Source organism: Malaclemys terrapin, chromosome 7 (genome assembly GCF_027887155.1).
Source record: "Malaclemys terrapin pileata isolate rMalTer1 chromosome 7, rMalTer1.hap1, whole genome shotgun sequence".
Classification (NCBI taxonomy): domain Eukaryota; kingdom Metazoa; phylum Chordata; order Testudines; family Emydidae; genus Malaclemys; species Malaclemys terrapin.
In genome coordinates, this window is record NC_071511.1 from 5,620,953 (window position 1) to 5,641,397 (window position 20,445).

Genomic DNA, 20,445 nt, shown 5'->3' on the forward strand with positions numbered 1-20,445 from the left:
CTCAGTCAGAGTCTCTAGGCACCATTGTAATACAAAATACCCTTGAAAACGATGATCACCTGGATTTCGTAAGTACTTGTTTGACACCTTCAACACAAACCTCAGCATTCTGAGCTACTTCTCCAGTAGAGAAAACTACGCAGGAAGGAACAGATTAATTAATATACATTAATAGAGCACGTGTTTCGAAGGACTGTTTGATTTTAAGGGCAGATTTTCAAAGCTACAATTAGGAGTTGAGTGCCACTGAAAACCTCCCCGTAATGCTTTAAAAAGGGATGTCCTAAGATTAAATATAGAGATATTTTTGCATTGTAATAATTAAAACCTTTTTTAAAACCCGCCTCTTGATCTGCGGCCAGATAACTTGTTACATGTAAGCTCCAAACGATGAAATAATTATTTAAATAGCAGTACATTGGCTGCATGCTGCAAATCCAGCAACAGACCTCAGTGTGGCTCAAGTTTATTTATGCTAAGAAAGTTTCCATATCAGGAGAATTAAGATGTGGGTCTGAGGCGCTCTCAGATTGCTTTCACCTACACACATGCTTACACCGATTTCTGAGAGCAATTTATTTTGCCTTCTCTGTCCTTAATTTCCGATTCCCTTTTTGGACTGTATATAGGGCGGGAAGACTGCCTTCCTCTTATGTCCTATTCTGAGCTTAATTTATGGAAGTTGAGCGAGGATCTGGCCGGAAACAGAGTATTTCAACTCCAGGTATGGCGCTGCAAACACACCAGAACCCATAAACTTCTCCTGAGGGCAGAGGAGTAACAAAAGAGTCCTGTCGGTTCAGGCCGAGGAAATTCATAACCCTTCTAAAATTCAACTCAGTCTCCACTAACCCCTCTCCGCTCTCGAACCCGGATGCTACAAAGGGGCTTCAGAGACACCTCTAGACTTGTCCCTACTGCGTTTCCTGAGTGGGGTTGGTATGCTCTGAGCTCTCAAGGGCTGGACAGGGCCTCGCATCTGTTGCACGGTGCCGAGCGTACTGCCAGCACCTTGTAAATAATAACAATAGCAGCCCATGCAACTGGACTCTGAACCATTCCTAGGCAGCTAGTTATGAGGTGAAAGCATGAGAGGTGGATCAGATTTTCCGGGGGGAGGGGACCGTACATGCCTCAATCCAAACAAAGCTTGGCCGAAAAGAAAAAAGCCGGTGGGGGGAGGGGTGGAGGGAGAAAGGGGGGATGGGGGGGAGAAAAAGCAAAGTAAATATCTGTGGCTAACAAACCATACTTGGTATTTTCTTTTCAAGGAGGTTTCATGCTTTAGGGACTCCTGAGGAAAGGCCGTTAGCTGCGCCAGATTAGCGTGGTCATCTGATAACGTAAACTACTGTCGACTAAAGAAAAACTCCATTGCACTGGGGTCTGAATCAAACATAAAGCCTGTTTGCAGACTAATGTGTTATATCTCCTAAGCCCCAACAGGCTTATTCCACACACACGCTTTGCTGCAGCCAAGGAATGAAAAGCAAATGTAGTCAGACCAAGCGAATACTGAATATTTCATTTGGATACATTTACAGTTATGGGAAGCCAGCATCATCTCTGGTTTTGTGACTAGTTATTACAATACAATGAAAAGACATGCATGAGGGGGAGGGAGAGTGGTGTATATAAAAAGGAAAGGCTAGTAAAATACTAAGCACCATAATGTTCAACTTAAAAATAACAACACTACACAAATGGGGGCTTATTGTGGGCCTGTCATGGGTTATATTTCAAAGGGTTTTGAAATAATTTTTGGCCCCAGCCACTGCTTAGGGGAGCTCCTTGGCCTCTTGTGGCTAAAATCCGGCTCTTCTCCAGCAGCTGGCATTAATGATTTTCCTTCTTTTAAAGGAAGGATTAAAGAGCAGTGATGGGTTTGTTTTGAAATACATTAACCCCTCCGCCCCATAGAAATAATTATATTTAGTAAACAAATAAGAGAAATCCAAGTGAGGTGAATTCGCGGTCTTGCAGTGCTCAACTGTCTTATTAAACCTGTAAATTCTGGGATTTCCCCAGTTAAAGCGGACAGGACACTCTATTACTTGCATGCACCTTTGTCTTACAGACTGTACGGTACTTTCTAGGTTCCAGGGAGGTTGTACTGCTGGCTGTCACATATTGTGTTCTCACTCTTATCTCTGCTTGGTATCTCTGCTTCTGTATAGCTAGACCTGAAGAGGGGCACAAGCTGTCTTCTTTCCTCGCTTGGCTATTCTCTAGACACAATAGGGCATGTACCTCAATTTTCCTCCATCCTGCCCTTCTCTCCTAGTCCCGATCAACTAGCATTTACATTGTAAAGACACCTCTCAAATAGACGCGTGGTGCATGAGATCAGCGAAGATGCTCTAGCCACTGGTCCCCATGGGAGAGAGAAATGGTGGTAGGCTGGTCTCTTGACCTTGTTTCCCCCTTTTGGTCTGACAGCACCCAAGCCTATTGACCATCAGGGCATACTGCAAAGCTTGCCATATCCTCAAGGGTTCTGCGAAGAGGCGGAGTCAAAAGTGGGAGGGTTAATGGTGTTAGACAGAGGAGTGATTTCTGGATGAAGCTGAACAGGTGAGGGGTGTGTGTAACTTCTTCCCTTAAGCAAAGTAAGCTGTCATGGGATAAGAGGGAAGGTTCTCTCATGGATCGGTAACTGGTTAAAAGATAGGAAACGAAGGGTAGGAATAAATGGTCAGTTTTCAGAATGGAGAGAGGTAAATAGTGGTGTCCCCCAAGGATCTGTACTGGGACCAGTCCTATTCAACATATTCATAAATGATCTGGAAAAAGGGGTAAACAGTGAGGTGGCAAAATTTGCAGATGATACAAGATAGTTAAGTCCCAGGCAGTCTGTGGAGAGCTACAAAAGGATCTCTCAGAACTGGATGACTGGGCAACAAAATGGCAGATGAAATTCAATGTTGATAAAGGCAAAGTAATGCACATTGGAAACCATAATCCCAACTATACATATAAAATGATGGGGTCTAAATTAGCTGTGACCACTCAAGAAAGAGATCTTGGAGCCATTGTGGATAGTTCTCTGAAAACATCCACTCAATGTGCAGTGGCAGTCAAAAAAGCAAACAGAATGTTGGGAATCATTAAGAAAGGGATAGATAATAAGACAGAAAATATCATATTGCCTCTATATAAATCCATGGTACGTCCACATCTTGAATACTGCGTGCAGATGTGGTCGCCCTATCTCAAAAAAGATATACTGGACTTAGAAAAGGCTCAGAAAAGGGCAACAAAAATGATTAGGGGTATGGAACGGCTTCCGTATGAGGAGAGACTAGTAACACTTGGACTTTTCAGCTTGGAAAAGAGACGACTAAGGGGGGATATAATAGAGGTCTATAAAATCATGACTGGTGTAGAGAAAGTAAATAAGGAAGTGTTATTTACTCCTTCTCATAACACAAGAACTAGGGGCCACCAAATGAAATTAATAGGCAGCAGGTTTAAAACAAACAAAAGGAAATATTTTTTTTCACACAATGCACAGTCAACCTATGGAACTTCTTGCCAGAGGATGTTGTGAAGGCTAAGACCTATAACAGGGTTAAAAAAAGAACTAGATAAATTCATGGAGGATAGGTCCATCAATGGCTATTAGCTAGGATAGACAGGGATCGTGTCCCTAGCCTCTGACTGCCAGAAGCTCGGAATGGGTGACAGGGGATGGATCACTTGATGATTCCCTGTTCTGTTCATTCCTTCTGGGGCACCTGGCACTGGCCACTGTTGGAAGACATGATACTGGGCTAGATGGACCTTTGGTCTGACCCAGTCCGGCCGTTCTTATGTTCTTTTGTTTGATCCAGTTATTTAGGGATTTTAGGAGTATGTGCACCTAGCGCAACGGACAGTCAAAACAGAAAACAAAGTATCCATGGAGGTGCCCTCTGGATTCAAACGCAAGTCACCGGCTCCACCACATAGCCGCAGGGCTTCAGACTCTGATTTTTGCATTGCAAAATCAATTAGATTGTTCAACCCCAGAGGCATCCCTACCTTTTCATCATCATCCACATGCATTCCCTATGCTGCTGCAGAGCTCTGCAATTCTACTTCCATACAGCAAACCATCATTTTGTTTTAACGGGTGGATTCACCTACCTTTCTGTCTGGCTGCAAGATTAACAACAGAACATTGTACTAGCCGGTAGTGTCTTACCTGTGGCATTTGAAAGGGCGAGGGACTCCATTGAGCCCCGGGGCGTTTGCTCGGTGGGTGTTAGGTCCTCAGTGAATTTAAGTGCGTTGATTGGATGCCTTGTTCGACACTGTTGGGTAGACCTCCCGCCTTCTTCTTCTTCATCATATTTTGGAACTTTGACGTTTCCTCTGGTTTCATTAAAACTCTGGTTAGACATATCGCTGTAGCTTTCTTGTGACCTAAGCCTTCCTGAGTAATAATCTTCTCTGCACTCCTGGATGAAGCTTCCATTATGACCCTTCATCGCTATAGATGAACTTCTCTTTGGATTGCTGAAATGTTTGGACCATAAATCTGGTTGAGTGCCTGGGACCTGTCCTGGGTTATAGGAAGTCCTTATATTACACTGGCTGAGAAGTTGCAAGGGGCTTTGGGATTGACTTTGCTCCATTTGATTTCCATAATGGTAGAGTTCATCTCTGCTCCTCCATATGTGCTCTCTATTTAGGCTAGGAGTCTGACTAGACAAACTCAGCAAATCCATCTGTAGCGACAGTGGGTCCACATCTGCAGAAAGTCTATTTGAGGTCACTTGCAGTTGACTGCACTGATTTAACATGTTTTCCTCCACTTTCCCTTTGTTCTTGCCAATTTTGGCACTGCGGCGGGACTCCTTTGCTCTTGCGTTCTGAAATGCTGAATCGGACGAATCCGAGCCGTTAGGGTCATCGCCCACGCTGCATGCCCTCGAACAGAATATCTGCCCTTGTTTTGGTAGGAAAGGTCGACCAAGTAGGGATTTCTTGCACTGAGCACAGCAAAAACAGGTTTCTGTAGCATGCCAATGTTGGCCGTCATAAGTCATCTGGCCCTGGTCTATACCTTTGGGGGAATAAAAAAAACATATAGAAAGTGTAAGAGCGATGTCATGAATTGCAAGTTACTCCCCAGAGTATAAGTCTTCACAGGTTCAAGGCCGAACCCAGGGACTTACTCAATGTGAGAAAAGGTGGCACAACTGAGTCAGGGGTCATTTCATTTTAAATGGTTATTTCATATTTACAATGGCAGGAACACGAAAGGTTCTTCACAACGTTGTTGAAGTCAACGCAATAAAACCACTAGCTACTTAAAAAACAACAACCCCAAAACCAACAACCCAGAAGAAGTATTTTGTGCTGCTTTCCCAGTTACGAGATGTAGCCAAATATAAACCCATCCCTGTCCTTGACTGCTCTATTCCCTGTCGATTTTAAGACCCAAACTTATTTTAATTAATGTCGCCTCTTCTCTAAAGAGGAGAGGGTAAAGAGACTACGTGAACAATCACCTTGGCTTGCTTTATAGTCAAAATCCATTAGGTAGCAGCCGTACAGGGGATGAAGTTTGCCTTCACTCAGCCCTGCCTGGCTTACTGAGCGAATTAAATTCCTTGTAGGCCTAACAATGAGAATCTCCTCTGAACAAGCAGACTCACGAGGCTTACCAGTCATAGGTTACACTAGCTGTAACTGCAATTGATCACCACCATATCTACCCAAGAATTATCCCTGCCACGTTAGCTCTTCTTTGTACTCACAATGGGAAGCTGGCTTTAAATCATCTCTATTCCCTGAAATCCTCTTTACTAACTGGTGTTAAAGTCTTCACTGCAGACTCATGTGCCGTACCTCCACTCCCCCACATCAGGGTTCAAATTTCAACAAGGTCTAAAGACAGTTTTTTTAAAAATGGGGTAGCCAATGGGAGAGCGGGCAATGGGCAGTCTATCCGTCAGCACTTAACCCACATAACCATTAAACTGAAACACAGTCATTACGTTGTCATTCCAACTTCCTGGGACTCCTGTGGGGAAAATTCAAAATGTCTTTTCATTAACCCTTCCCCGCCACAACATGTATTGCAAGCAGAGAGCAGTTACTTTGTATTTATGAACAGAAGAGCCTAACACCAAAAGAATTACAACAGACTGGCTCAAAGAGAGGCAGACAAAGAATGTGTGCGGTACATACGTGGCGGTCCTTTTTTTGGTCAAAGATATATGTATTTTTCAGGGGGGTGAAAACAGCTACTGAAGCCACAGTTATAATTCATATTGTTATGTGTCTGGTTACATTGCAATTCTCGGGAAAAAGTAGTTACCTTAGTAACTGCTGCATGATATACCGAATGCTGAGGGCTAAAGAACATTATGAAGAACTCAATTATACATGTGTGTGCAACACACGTTTGCACACAGAGAGTACATTTGACTAATTATATATGTGTGTGTGTGTATATATATATTCCCATTAACCCGGGGCGGCCAATCTGTGGTTCCGGAGCCACATGCGGCTCTCCAGAAGTTAATATGCGGCTCCTTGTATAGGCACCGACTCCGGGGCTGGAGCTACAGGCACCAACTTTCCAATGTGCCGGGGGTGGGGGTGCTCACTGCTCAACCCCTGGCACTGCCCCAGGCCCTGCCCCCACTCCACCCCTTCCCGCCCCCTTCCCTGAGCCTGTTGTGCCCTCGCTCCTCCCCGCCCTCCCCCCCCAGAGCCTCCTGCACGGAATGAAACAGCTGATCAGGAGGTGTGGGGAGGGAGGGGGAAGTGCTGATCGGCAGAGTTGCTGGTGGTTTGGAGGCTCTGGGAGCGGGGGGAGCTCATGGGGAGCTGCTGACGTATTCCTGTGGCTCTTTGGCAATCTACATTGGTAAATTCTGGCTCCTTCTCAGGCTCAGGTTGGCCGCCCCTGCATTAACCCATTAAAATATACCCATTAGACCATTTTACTCCAAGCTAGAGCTGTTTTCAGTGTAACTCTTTTCTCCAGTGTAACAAACAAATCACTTATATTGCATCTGAATGCCAAAGGGAGAAAAGGCAGTGGTCAAAACATCTGCAGTGCACTCTATCAGCTTTTTATTCCGCCACATAGTGCCCTCTCTCCTGAAGCTACCTCCAGGAGAAGCAGGAGGGTTTCCCCCCATCATTTAGAGGCCCTGTTATACACCCCAGTTCTGCAAAGGTCTTAAGCTCATGCTTAGTTTTAACTGATATGGGGCTTAAGCCCATGTTTACATTATTAATCATTTGTATTGCGGTAGCACCTAGAAGCCCAAGCCCCGCTGTGCCAGGCAGTGTACAAACCTACAGTAAAATACATCCCCTCCCTTGAAGAGCTTACAATCTCAGGAGAAGACCAGAGACAGACCGATGGACAGCACAAGGTAACAGCGAGACCAGTGTGATAAGCATAGCAGCTGCTTCTCCAGTGTTGAGTGTTCTGAAGACATCAGAGCAGACATCAGTTTTAAGGAGGGACGTGATAGAGGACAAAGTTAAGCACATCCTTAAGTGCTTTGCTGAAATTTTTTATTCCTCTCTGTTGACTAGTTGGTCATTTCATGTGAGAAAAAGGGTTCCCCACCCCCACAGTGCGGTACTGCATAAAAACGTGCACTTACCTACGGGGACAAATAAAGGCCTGTCTGTGCATCCATCCATGTAAAGAGTTTTTTTTTTTTTTTTTTTTACAATGCACAGCACTATAGCCAGGCAGATTCCAGAATGTAGTAACGTTAGCTGCCAAGCTCATGTTAACCATTGTGATTAGTACCAGCTTAAGGAATGTTAATGTATCCATGTTTAGGAAAGAAATTAGCTAGCACCTAATGTACAAATGTATTTTTAGAACACCAAAATATCAGCACCAGAAATCTAGATTAAGTCTGCGGTTGTTATTGGTTTTCTTTCTCTTTTCTTCTCTCTCTCTCTCTCTCTCTCTCTTTTTTTTTTTTTTTTTGCTGAGCACATCGCATCTATTTGTGGATTAAAAAAGCAAATTGAAATGTTAATGATTTCTAATGAACACACATTTCCCCTTGGAACAGCTCATTAACCCATATGCTCCCTTTGAAAGCCGGAGTGAGGAGGATCAGCTACAACAAGTGCAAGAGTATTTAAAAGAAAATGTTAAAATAGATGGTAAATGAGTCAGTGAAATTCTTTGCTATTATCTCCTGAGACTGCTTTCCAATGTTTTTCCTGTTTCAAGAAATCCCTCCCTAGCACAAAAGGGGATATGATCAGCCTCTTTTTCTCCTCCCTGTAAAAGCAGTCATTTAAACAAAGAAATTACCTTTCTTGATTCTCCAGGAAAAGTCAGATGTTTGCATCTATAGTTATTTCCTTTCTATACAATCCACAGGGCAGGGACATGGCTGGCGGCAGCTGTACATAGATTTTCCTCGCACTGCGGAAATGCGGCGGTATTGACTGAAGTCCCATACAGACTCCTGCACTGCCAAGTGCTTGCCGAAGGATTTATTGAAACAAGTAACAGTGCCAGAAATGTCCTTTCAAGTAAAAGTCATTTCAACAGGTTGCCTCAGGTGTGTTTTGCTCAAAATATTACCAAAAACAATGAAATAAAAGCAACAGCACAATAAAGCACTATATCACCATCGCAAATGAACCCACATCAAAAGGTGCATGACTTCATTTCCCCCCCTCTCTCCTGTTGACGGCTGGCAGGGAAGTTTGCCCTTACCTATGTGTTGTGCGCAGGTGTCGCAGTACTCCGCGTACAAAGATTCAAAGCAGTTGCAGCAGTACGGCCTGCCTTCCTTCATGATGTACCTCTGCCCCCCCAGCACTGTTTCGCATTCAAAACAGCAAAAGTGCTTCATGTGCCAGTGTCTCCCTTCGGCCTCGGTGCATTCGTCTGCAAAAATGATCTGGGAAAAGCCGGAGAAGGAAATGAGCCAACCAGGATCGCAGACAGACAGAGAGAGGGCATGGAGATCTGTGTTACACTGGTCATGCCGCTCACCACCACCCGCTTTGTCAGTTTCAGCCTCCTGTTGTGTACTGCCCAACATGTGGACTGGGAGCTCTCTGGGGGCAGGGAGTGTCATCTTTGTTATTTGTCTGTACTGCACCTAGCACAATGAAGCCCTGCTCCCCGATCAGGATTTCTCAGCACCACCATAATATAAATCGTGGGGGCTGGACATGGGATATGGGGAGGAAATCAAAGTAAAAGAGATGCCTTGGTTTTATTTATAGCCAGGGGGATTGATTTTAATTATGATTTAAATCAGCAAGCAGGAAACCTTGATTTAAAATATCGATTTTAATCGTGTTTTGCATTTCTATGTCTTAGTTATTTTCTTAAAGACATGTTGATTCGCATTGATTGGTAACCCTAAAATACGCTGAATTGCACCTAAATCTTGGCACTAAATTTGGTGCTTCTGTTTGCTACGCATGCGGAGACGTTCTAGCTATACACCTTTATTTAAACAATTGTTTGGCTTAACTCAGAGGTCCCCAATCTTTTTACTAAGGTGACCCACCAACGGCCATTTGTCTTTCTTGGGAGTAAAGTAAAGAATATCTGTAGTTAGTGAGCTGAACTGATTGTTTCTGGTCACCAGGCCCTTCAAAGTTTTAGAACCTGTAGATCTCATCCTCTCACACCACGGCTGTATCCAGAGATTGGAAGAGGAAAACAGGCTTTCCTGCTCTTTCAGCTCCCAATTGGTTTCTTGAAAGAACTAGTCATAGAACTGAATTAGTGGAATAAACTGAACTGAAGAAAATATTCTCTTTGCACCTGCCAAAAGTGGCGACTGCTGTCAAAAGCTGACTTAGTGTTTTGACAAATTCTGGTTCCAGGTTTTTAGCCAGTGACTTCCACCAGTTCCGTGGTTTGACTCTCTTTAACACTTGGAAGCAAACATGTATTGCTGAATATTTATTTTTGCATTCAATTTAAATGATTTTAATACATTATAAAATATTTAGGTTTTAACACCAGTTGTCAATTTCAGAATTTAATTTTAAATAGGTTTATTTTTAAAAAAATAAATCTGGATTTAATTTAAATAAAAAAATCCAATTTGAATAAAAAACTTTTTTTTTTTTAACTTTAAAAAATCATCACATTTTATCCACCCTGTTGATAGCACAATATTGCAGGCAGGAACAGCACTTCACAGGAAAACAAAAAGATTAGATCCTCTAACTGGGATCTTACTGTAGTAATTAGGATCACTGCACGAATTACAATGCAAATAAAGTCATGTTTTATATTAAGGTTCCATTTGTACCTGGTGTATGAAGGGTTAATGAATGATTCATAGATATGGTAAACATGTTACAGACACGAGTAGTATGAGTTGTAGATGCTTCTGAGCACATCAGTGGATGATATGAAGTCAAAGTAATAAGCAACTTATTGACCTGTGGGACTCTGTATTAATAACTGATTAACCATTTTTTAAAACATCTATTAATCATGTATTCACCATTTATAAAGGGAAACAAACAGGATGTGAGAAGTGAGACAGCAGCAGTAACAACAGCAATGTGTAGCACCCCGACAATGCTTTTCATCCACAGACGGCCAATTATTTTACAAAAACGAGGAAGAATCAACATCCCCATTTTATTGATGAGGAAACTGAGGCACAGAGACATTTGCTGACTTATTTGAGGTTACACAGTGAGTGAACAGCTGAGTTTGAAATAGAGTCTAGGCCTCTTGACTTCTAACAACACTCCTATTCAGTTAGCTACTCTGCTCTGTGACAGAGGGCTAGGAGCAGTACAGTATATTCCATGGAGCAGGTTAATCGGAAGCTTTGTTTTGCGGTTATTTCATATTATTTGTGATTATTGTTGGACGTAGAAGAAGTGTTTTAAAGAGGGAATTGAACAGGTATTTGTACTAGAATTTGTAACAGGACTTTGCAAGGATAAAAATACATGAAAAAAAAATTACTCTGCTTAAAAGAACCAGAAACAGGGCCATTTCAATGGTTAGGAGTTTGATTTGTATTGGTAAAATTACAAATCTAATTGGATACATAAGGCAATGCTCTTTATACTTGATGTGGATATACAATGGGATTTTTATTGTATACTTGCACAGATGGGATTTAGGATTTTTATAATACTTATGGTTTTCCACACTTCAGTTTTCATAACTCTCAAAGCCAGAACAATTTCCTTTGCCAGCCTTTAAACTGAGATTGACACTTGAGGAATATCCAGAATCAGCCTTGAAGGTTTTTTTGTATATTTGTTCAGCTTCTCATATCCCTTTAATCTCCTCTATTAAGGTCTATTTCCAATACAATGTAGGGTCAAACTCTACATATCATAAGATATAGAACGCTCTCTTCTCCAGTGCAAACGTGAGGTTTCTTCTGGTAGATCTGTGTACAGTGGAGGCACCACCACCCATGACTGGGCTGAAATTGCACCGCTTGGTACGTCATTACAGGAAAGTTACTGAAAAGTTCTCCAATGCCCCTGACCCTGTGAGTGAACCTAGACCTAGGCTAGCATGACCCTGGGCTGATTTGAACCTCCCATTGCGAATCAAGTGCAAACTTGAAACCAAAGGGAAAAATGTTCATGAACCCTAACAAACTGAAACCACCAAATTTGATATGGCTTTGTGTGTTTTCTCTGGTTTCAGAGTAGCAGCCGTGTTAGTCTGTATCTGCAAAAAGAACAGGAGTACTTGTGGCACCTTAGAGACTAGCATATTTATTAGAGCATAAGCTTTAGTGGGCTACAGCCCACTTCTTCGGATGCAGGAAAGCTTATGCTCTAATAAATTTGTTAGTCTCTAAGGTGCCACAAGTACTCCTGTTCTTTTTGTGTTTTCTCTGCCACTTAGTGCAGAAGTTGAGCTATATCAGGTCTACACACACACACACACACACACACCCAGGCTGTTAGAGGTACACTGTTTACATTGAAATGGGACTCTGTAGTTACACACAACGGAAGGGAAACCTCACGCCTTCATGAGGAAAATTCGTTGTTTTGCCTGCATATGGTGCTGCACCTCAGTCCACGAAACTCAGAGCACTGCAGTGTGAGTTTATTTTAATGTTAGTTGCCGTGTGCAGAGAGTATCCCACCACCAGCAATCCCATAATACGGTGATTATTTTTCTAAAGGAAGAACCTATCTAGAGGCGAGATTTGACTTCCGCCAGACCCTCGTAGCTCAGCAAGCCTGACATCGTTTTTTCGTTTAGCATTTTGGGTCTGTGCATAAAAATCTTTGCCTTTTATAGGTAACCAATCACAGTCCATCTTAGAGCTGAGTAAATAATTCATAACAAGTCATTTACTTTATGAATCAGCCCTTTTTTTCCGGTCTGCAAACACATTGCAAGTTTCTCCGATTTATTCATGATTTAACATGCGTCACATTTTTTCACAAAGTTAGTTTTGAGCTCGGAAATCGGAGCAGCATTGCCTAGTTGTGCTTGTCATAGACGCTGGACAATATTGGTTCTGCTCCACGACTGGATGAGCTTCAACGCTTACAATCAGGCTTCTGGTGCAAATTATTGTGGAAAGAGAACTTCAGCTCCATGGGGAGGATTCAAATAGTTCCACAATCCTTGGTGCTACTAAAACACAGTCCCACGAACGTTCATGGGAAGTGAATGGCCTTTAAAAATTGCACCGGGAATGTTCGGCAGTATTTGCTAAGCTCATGACATTATAGAAGAGGGGAAATGATTGGCAGTCAATGCAAATTTGCAGCTCTCAGCTACCTTGAACACAAAAGTACTATGAGGCTCTCTCCATCCAAAAGTCTCCATAGCCATACTGTTCATGCGAGGCCAACCAGGAGGCAGAAGTGGACTGTTCAGTGGACAGCCAGGTCAGAGGACAGGTGAGCTCCTGAGAATCCCCCACAGTTCAGAGTTGCTGAACTGGTAAATAAGCTTCCCTCACCTACACACCACAGCCCCTTATCATGGGCCTGGACTCTGTTTCTCCCCATGGAGTACACAGTGGTTTCTACAGCCCTCCTGCTGTGAGAATCCCCTTGCAAATCTCCCTAAAGAGAAGCTGAGACATGGGACTGGTTTGGCCTAGGGACCGTTCAAGACTACCTGCCTGAGCGGCGGGCCCATTCTCCCACCTCCCTGTCCTAGGAGAGACGTGGTGCTGGCTGGAGTGAGAGTTGGGACCTACTGACATTGCTAAGGAATTGGGGTCTGAAGGGACCTGAAGAATTCAGTCTGATAAGCCCCTCTATAGCCCTCCCTGACCGAGTTCTGATTTAGGGCTCAGCCATCTCCAGGCTGCGTTGCCACGTTAAAATGTCTCCCATGGCTGACTGTCACTCCGAGTAACAAGCCCATTATTCATGTCTCTCTGGTGCCCCCCATTTCATGGGGACATCACGCATTGAAGTCCCCAAATCAACTGAGTTCCATGCAAATGTGGTGTCTTCCCCTTCCCTTTTACCGGTGAAAATTACTGACGGCAGCAAGAAGGCAATGTGGGTCAGAGATGACCAAGAGGGACATGTGCTGCAGGAATGGAACCCGCAGCACTTCTTTCCTGCAGGAATAATTTGCTGGTCCCCCTCATTTTGACCCACACGGCTCCCTGCCATTGGACTCTGGCTGTAGCTGGAGAGGCAGGACCCTCTCGGTTAGGATGACGAGTCTCCAACTCTCATGGCCAACGGGCTGAGCACCGGCTGTAATTAGTAGAGGTGCAGACTTGAATGGCCACAGGATACCCCAAATCAGTATCCCACAGCAAAACAGACAGTGGTGCTAGAAGCTAGGCGACTTCCCCCATCCAGTAGTTTCACAGATCACATGGGCCAGTAGCCACGGAGGCAAATTTGGGATGGATGAGCTGAGTTTTTAAAGAGGTGGCTCAGTGCTCTCAGAACTGCTCATGTATTAACGCAAAGTAGCACAATCCTTGAGGGGGCCACTTAGGGATCTGGGGCAAAAATCAGTACTTGGTCCTGCTAGTGAAGGCAGGGGGCTGGACTCCATGACCTTTCAGGGTCCCTTCCAGTTCTGTGAGATAGGTATAGGTATAACACAAGCACCGGACATGAAGTTGAGCTTGTTCTTACCTCGTCACATGCTGCGCATCGAGGTTTCAGGCATTCAGCGTGGTGTCTGCCACAATAAATCTTCCCCTCTTGATAAAAGTAGATCAGATCGACCAGCAGCTCATTACAGACCGTGCATATGAAGCAGGGCGGGTGCCAGCAAACGCCGTGGCCTGCTCTGGAGGCAAATACAGCGATGTCGCCTCCACTGATCTGGCCCCCACACTAGTAGAGAAGAACAAACAGGAAGAGGGCTTGTTTGACACTAGTCCGAAGAGGCGCGCCATGTTTCAGAAGCTGATTTACACAACGTGATAAAGCAAGAGCTTCCCCCCGACACCCTCCGGCTGACAGCTCATATGTTTGCATCCATCAAATGAAACCTGATTTTGCTGTCACCATCTCTTTGATCTTAGGCTGTGGTTTAGGGAAGCCCGGAAGATCCCTAGGCGTTACAGCTGTCGCTCTCTGGACGTTCAAGGCAGCAAGTCTGCACAGTTTCTCTGGAGGACAAACACAGAGAATTCTTGGGACACTAGTCGGCTACGATTACTACAGTGTCCCAAAGCTGGCTTGACTCCGGCTACCTTCTGCCGCCCCCGGCTCTGTGGCACTGTCTTTGCGGGCTGGCCAGTCAGATCCCACGGGCAAGCGTGGTGCCCTCAGGGCACGTTTCCTCCCTAGGCCTGTAAGGGGAGATATGGCCTTCCTGGCACAGCTGAGTTTCCGCTGCTCGGGGAACTCTATGGAAGAGCCAAATGGAGTAACCACCTTGGCCACCTGGTCACATATCACTGCGCTGCAAAACCAACTGCTTCTGACGACTTCAGATGTAACAATACTGCCCTTTCGCCTGCAGCTTCCTGCACTGGGGCCCCATTCGTCCTCCCTCCATCTCCTGGTTTCTCCCTCTTCCACCAGTCGCCCTTCCCACAACCCACTCTCTAAATGCCCCAAAACCAACCTCCGCTACCGATCCAGGCTTATTCCTCAACTCTCCCCTCTGGCCCGCGCTGGGCTGCTTCCCGGTGGTTTTCCCACTCTGGCTTCCAGCCGGTTCCCTCATTGACACGCTGGGTGTGAGCTCAGCCTAACTGCCTCAACCCTGGTTTGGGGTCAAGAACTGGTGTTGCAGGAGTGGTTCCTCTGGGGAGCACAGGCTGGAGATTAACCGGGAGTATTTCCAGCTGTGAGGGAGGCAGGATGGGTTGGGACGCCTGCATGAAATTGACACCACTGCCTGCTACCTGACCTGGGAAACCCCGAAAACACCCAGCCCGTTCCCACTCGGGAGCTAGTCAGTTACCTAAGGGTTAAATTCAGCCTTCTGGCAGGAGAACCTGGATGCAGAGGTAGAGAGACTGCAGGCATGCCTGTGAATACCAGGTGCATGCATTCCTTCTCCATAGGCACAGGGGGATCAGACTTCCCAGGGCCCGACACAGGGACAAGAATGGCTTACTCTCATTTACAACCTAAGCTAATGTATATCCGTGCTTTCCACGAGGTAGTAAGCCCCATGTGACTCAAAGGATGCCACTGGGCAGAACAACAACATGTCCCGTAACTGGCACTTACCTGTTCGCAAATGGCTCCGGTCATGGTGACGGGGAACGGTCGAACATTGCCTCTCCCTAGATTCTCCCTTTTCCTTTGATTGCTGAAGAGTTTGAGCTCCCTTTTCTCTTCCTCATCCAATGAATTACAATAGCGGACCTAAGAGTCAAGCAGGGATATTTTGCTTTACCATGAACAGAACCACAAACGGACCTGTTGGTACTGTGCCTGCTATTTTCAAAGCTCGGTTGATTTACCGCCAAGTGAGAACGACTCCCCTGAGACTCGGCAGGGGTGATCTGGAGTAAAACGCAGTTATGCTGATTCAGGCTGGTTCAGGAACTGGCCCAAGTTTGGAAAGGCTGAGACCAGGAGCGCTCTTTATAATCCAGTGGCAGGATAGTCATTTACTTCATGCCGGAGGTATTAGAGCAGCCCGGTAATGGTTCAGCCATGGCTCTCCTGTGACACCCACTCTTCGTAAGTTTATGACGCGGTACTAATTATTTGCTATGGGATGAAGACGCTATGTCCAGCTTCAGCGAAGGATGTATTAGAGATTCCAATTGTTTGGGGGGAGGGTGGGCAGGAAACGGGCGGATGTAAACAATCAAATTTATAATCTCACCAAAAGTTCGGCGCACGAGAGGTTTCCACAGCTCAGATATTATTTTCGTGCTTACAGATTTGATCGGAAGCTAATTTGATCCCAATGGAATCGGGTTATGGCATTTGGGGAGAAATGTTACCGCCGTGAGCAGTAACAGGCCCAATCCCACATTCCTTACTCACGGGAGTAGAGTCATCGAATTAACTGAGTTTCAATGGGAAATGGACGCCTAACTCCCTCCCTGGTTGCAGAAAAATTCCAGGATCAGGCCCCTAACTTGTAACAGCAACTGACGTATTTAGTTATTGCCAGGCACTGCAGATTGTCAGCGAGCTGCTCAAGCTTAAGGCCTACAGGATTGGGCCCTGAAGGATTTGATTCTGTCCTCACCGGTGTTCGGAATTCTCCTGGATTCTGATAATACTGCATTGTATTAATATGGCATCTTGCCAGGCACAGACAAGCACATTAAAATATGGCCTAGATAAAACAAGTTACGGACATGTCTTTCGCAGAGGAGCAATGTGAGGATCATTGTTTACACAATGGAACTTCATGAGATATTCAAGTTCAACATCCGCACTCATAAGAAAAGAATTTAAAAGATGAGGCCCTTTTTTGCTGTCTCATAAATAACACAGGCTTTAGAAATTATCTGAATACACGTTAAACTGCTGCAAATGGTTTTGACTGGAAACTCAGAGTTGAAGTTCGGCGTCTATAAAATCACAAATCTTAACTCATCCTCTAGCTGTTCAGCGCAAATACAAAATCACTCCCTGTTTAGAGACATTTGCAAGCCCTAGGTGAAACAAAACAGGACTTTAGACTTTTGGAGTTAATTTAAAATCTAGCTCTAGTTGATTTAACCGGAACCTTAATACAATTGTAACAAAGTTTTTGCCTTTGAGTGTAGAAAGGTTTCTTCGTTTTGCACCCACCCGATTTTAGGAAGATGAATTTTAAAAATTAAAATTAAAGTTAAAACTTGACCTTTAAAAAACAAAACAAGAGCTTCTAAATATATAATGTATCTATCACCTTAATAGGGACTTAATGAGTAAGGATCTCAAGAAATTAATGTTCTATAGACATTTATTTATGAATATGCAGAGAAAGAGCTCCCCTGTCCACAGGTTTTTTAAACCATTCTAGAAAACGTAATAAAGAATTGGATACTTGTTATCGAATGCTGTAGGTTGGTTTAAAAGTTAGGTTATTAAATTCTAGAGGAGTTTTGCATAAGGGAGCTTACAGCAATATGTGACAGTGAAAGGCACCTGGCCATACCATTTTCATAGCACAATATTCCAGATAGAGGATAGAAAATGTAAAAGTTTATTGGTTCTTTTTAAAATGAAATCAAGAAAACTCCAACTGAAAGCTGCAGTAACGTACACAAGATTCTTTCAGTGGATCGGCTAATCACGACACCAACGCTAAATCAAAAAGGTGCATTCCCCTCACCGCCAAATATGATATATTGCCATGTTTAAATTATTTTTAAACCACTCACCTCATTGTCATGCGGCGGCAGTTGGTGCAAGAGCTGCTTAATGCGCAATTTCTCTCCAGGACTGTTCACGTAGGGCACTTTGTCTTCCGGGAGGCAGCTGTAGTACTGGTGAACCTAAACATTAAAAAAGGGCACTGCAGTACAATTCCTTGATTGACTTTGACACATTCTCCTCAACTGATAGAACAAAACACTTGGAGAGCAAGTGGTCACTAAAAATGAAAGGTGCAAATGGAAAAAAAAGCCTTTAAAGTTAAAACATCCGGTTATTTTACATATATATATATAGAAACAAGCAACTCAGTTTGTTTTTAAAAAGAGAGATAGAGAAGATAGCAGGAGTTTCACATCTAACCTAACTCTCAGGGGTTGTTCTTTACCGTTTTCTCTGTTAACGTCCATACTGTTAGCATGTTTCCCTTGGCCGGGAGAATGTGTTCGCACCTGCCTTTGCTACAGAGGTTAACAATGCTACTTCCTGGCACCCAACGTATTACTGGGTACTTCAGCCTCCACCTACTCTGAAACCCTCAAGGTCTTTTCTGTAACAATTTGTGAAAATAATCAGCAGATAGAACCTGTTGGAAGGCTTGTTTTTCTCTTCAGTCTCTGAGTATATAATTAAAACAATTATTTAAAAGTACAGCACGGTGGAGCGCAACGTGCCCGCCTCCTAGGAGATTGTGCCCGCCTCCTAGGAGATCCCGTGCGTGTGTGTGTGTGTGTGTGTGTGTGTGTTTGAAGTACATGCACAACTCCAGCTCATCAGTCGTCTGGCTGATATTGGGACTTGGGTGAGGGCTTGCTGGCTGAGGCTCAACTCAACGGAGGCTGGGGCGATGTTTGAAGGCTTGGGAAGAGCACCCAGAAGGTTTGACAGAAATTAAATTGTTCCCCTTTGGCCGAGGGAACATGCTCACTGGTCAGCTCTGAAAATTGCAAAGAATCAGCAGCGGGTAGATGCTCAGCTGGCAGCAGCGGGCCGGATGGGTCTCTTTAATCTGTGTTTGGTTAGAAGGGTGCAGATCTCAGCACGGCTCCTCGTGCCTTCACCACCTTAAGGTTAATCTCCAGCTGTGCCTCTCTACTCTACGATACCGTAGAAATTGAATCTAGAGCAAGATGCGGCTGCCTGCTAATTTAGCAGTGCTTCGCTCAGACAGCATACCTTCCCACCAGTTCCTCTGTGGAATTTAAGTTGGGTTTGGCCTATGAAGTACCAAGGGATCTGACCTTCCTGAGAGACCACCTCTCCCCCGGTGCCACCCCACTGCAACAGCAACTAGGGCAGCGGTGCCCCAGCTAACAAGATCTTTCAAAGGACAGAAACTGGGGAGAGGGTCCTTTACCCTGGAACTCTCCATCCCACTGGTGCTTTCAGGTGGCTGCTGCCCGACTTACCTCTTCTCTTGGGGGCCTTTTCCCAAAGGGCGAGTGAGGAATGAGGAATGCACGGCCAGCGGAGGCCAATTTATATTTTGAGAGTAGGACAGGTTTGAGGAAGATTTTACACCCTTTAGGTGGCCTGCCTTCCTCTAGCCCTAACGCGCTTATGGACACCCCGCATCCCAATCACCAAACGGAGGCAGCAGGCACAAAAGGACAGATTGGGGGAGCCATAGCATGTTAAGGGGGAAAGCTGCCAGCACACCTAAGGGACTGATCTCCAATGAGGCTTGTGCTTCTGAGGGCTCGTTCACACATGGCGTTATTCTGGAATAGCTATTGTACTTTAAGGCTAGGTCTACACTACCCGCCTGAATCGGCGGGTAGAAATCGATCTCTCGGGGATCGAATTATCGCGTCTCGTTGGGACGCGACAATCGATCCCCGAATCGACCAGCGGAGGTGGGAGTAAGCGCAATCGACGGGGAGCCGCGGAGGTCGATTTTGCCGCCGTCCTCACAGCAGGGTAAGTCGGCTCCGATAGGTCGAATTCAGCTACGCTATTCGCGTATCTGAACTTGCGCATCTTAAATCAACACCCCCCTCCCCGTAGTGAAGACCTGCCCTTAGGACACACCCTATCTTAATCTGAAACAACTTTCAAGTGACTTAGGTGCTTCTGAAAATCTCCCTCAGCCTCTTTATTTTGGAGTCCTTATCTGAAGCAATCCTAATCTCCAACCCTCCCATCATTGCTTTCATACTGATGATGAGTTTTTTACATGCCTCCATATGTATTTTTTCTCTGCTGATGGCGAGGGTCTTACATGCAGAATGGACTGCTGGATCCCGAGAACCCGTTGGGCAATACGCAATGATCCAAACAGATGGCACAGAATTAGTTTCGCTAATGCAACAGCCGGACAACCAACCGTCTAGTGTGGAAACCAGAAAAGAAATGGAAAGTTCCAAATAACTCTTATTTCAAAATAATAAATCAAATACTAAATACAGTAATACTTACTTTGCATTTATAGAGCATCCTTCATCCCAAGGATATCCAAGTACTTTACAAACAATTAAGCCTTACAACACTCTGTCAGGTAGGAAATACGGCCCCTTTAGGAAGGGCTAACTGACGCGTACAGATGTTAACTGATTTATCCAGGGTCACGTAGCTAGTCGGTAGCAGAGTTACTTATACATTCCAGCAGGAGCTCTGATTGCCATATCTTTCATCTACGTGCTGGGCTATACCACCCTCCATATTACTGAGGTCTGCTGAATTCTCTTTGCAAGATTTCCACTCAAGTGTCTGTAC

At 44.7% G+C, this 20,445-nt stretch overlaps 1 protein-coding gene across 5 annotated transcripts in view; it reads right to left on the reverse strand.

Moving 5' to 3' along the window:
* The window catches only part of PRICKLE2 (prickle planar cell polarity protein 2), a 185,356-nt gene that overhangs the window by 21,184 nt on the left and 143,727 nt on the right, over positions 1-20,445 (reverse strand). For all 5 annotated transcript variants that reach the window (XM_054035701.1, XM_054035703.1, XM_054035702.1 and 2 more), the window contains 5 exons: positions 17,739-17,852; positions 15,634-15,771; positions 14,077-14,280; positions 8,705-8,891; positions 4,187-5,050 (listed from right to left, as the gene is read on the reverse strand). In XM_054035701.1, coding sequence (XP_053891676.1) covers positions 4,187-5,050; positions 8,705-8,891; positions 14,077-14,280; positions 15,634-15,771; positions 17,739-17,852 — 1,507 coding nt within the window. The remainder of the gene's footprint in view (positions 1-4,186; positions 5,051-8,704; positions 8,892-14,076; positions 14,281-15,633; positions 15,772-17,738; positions 17,853-20,445) is intronic.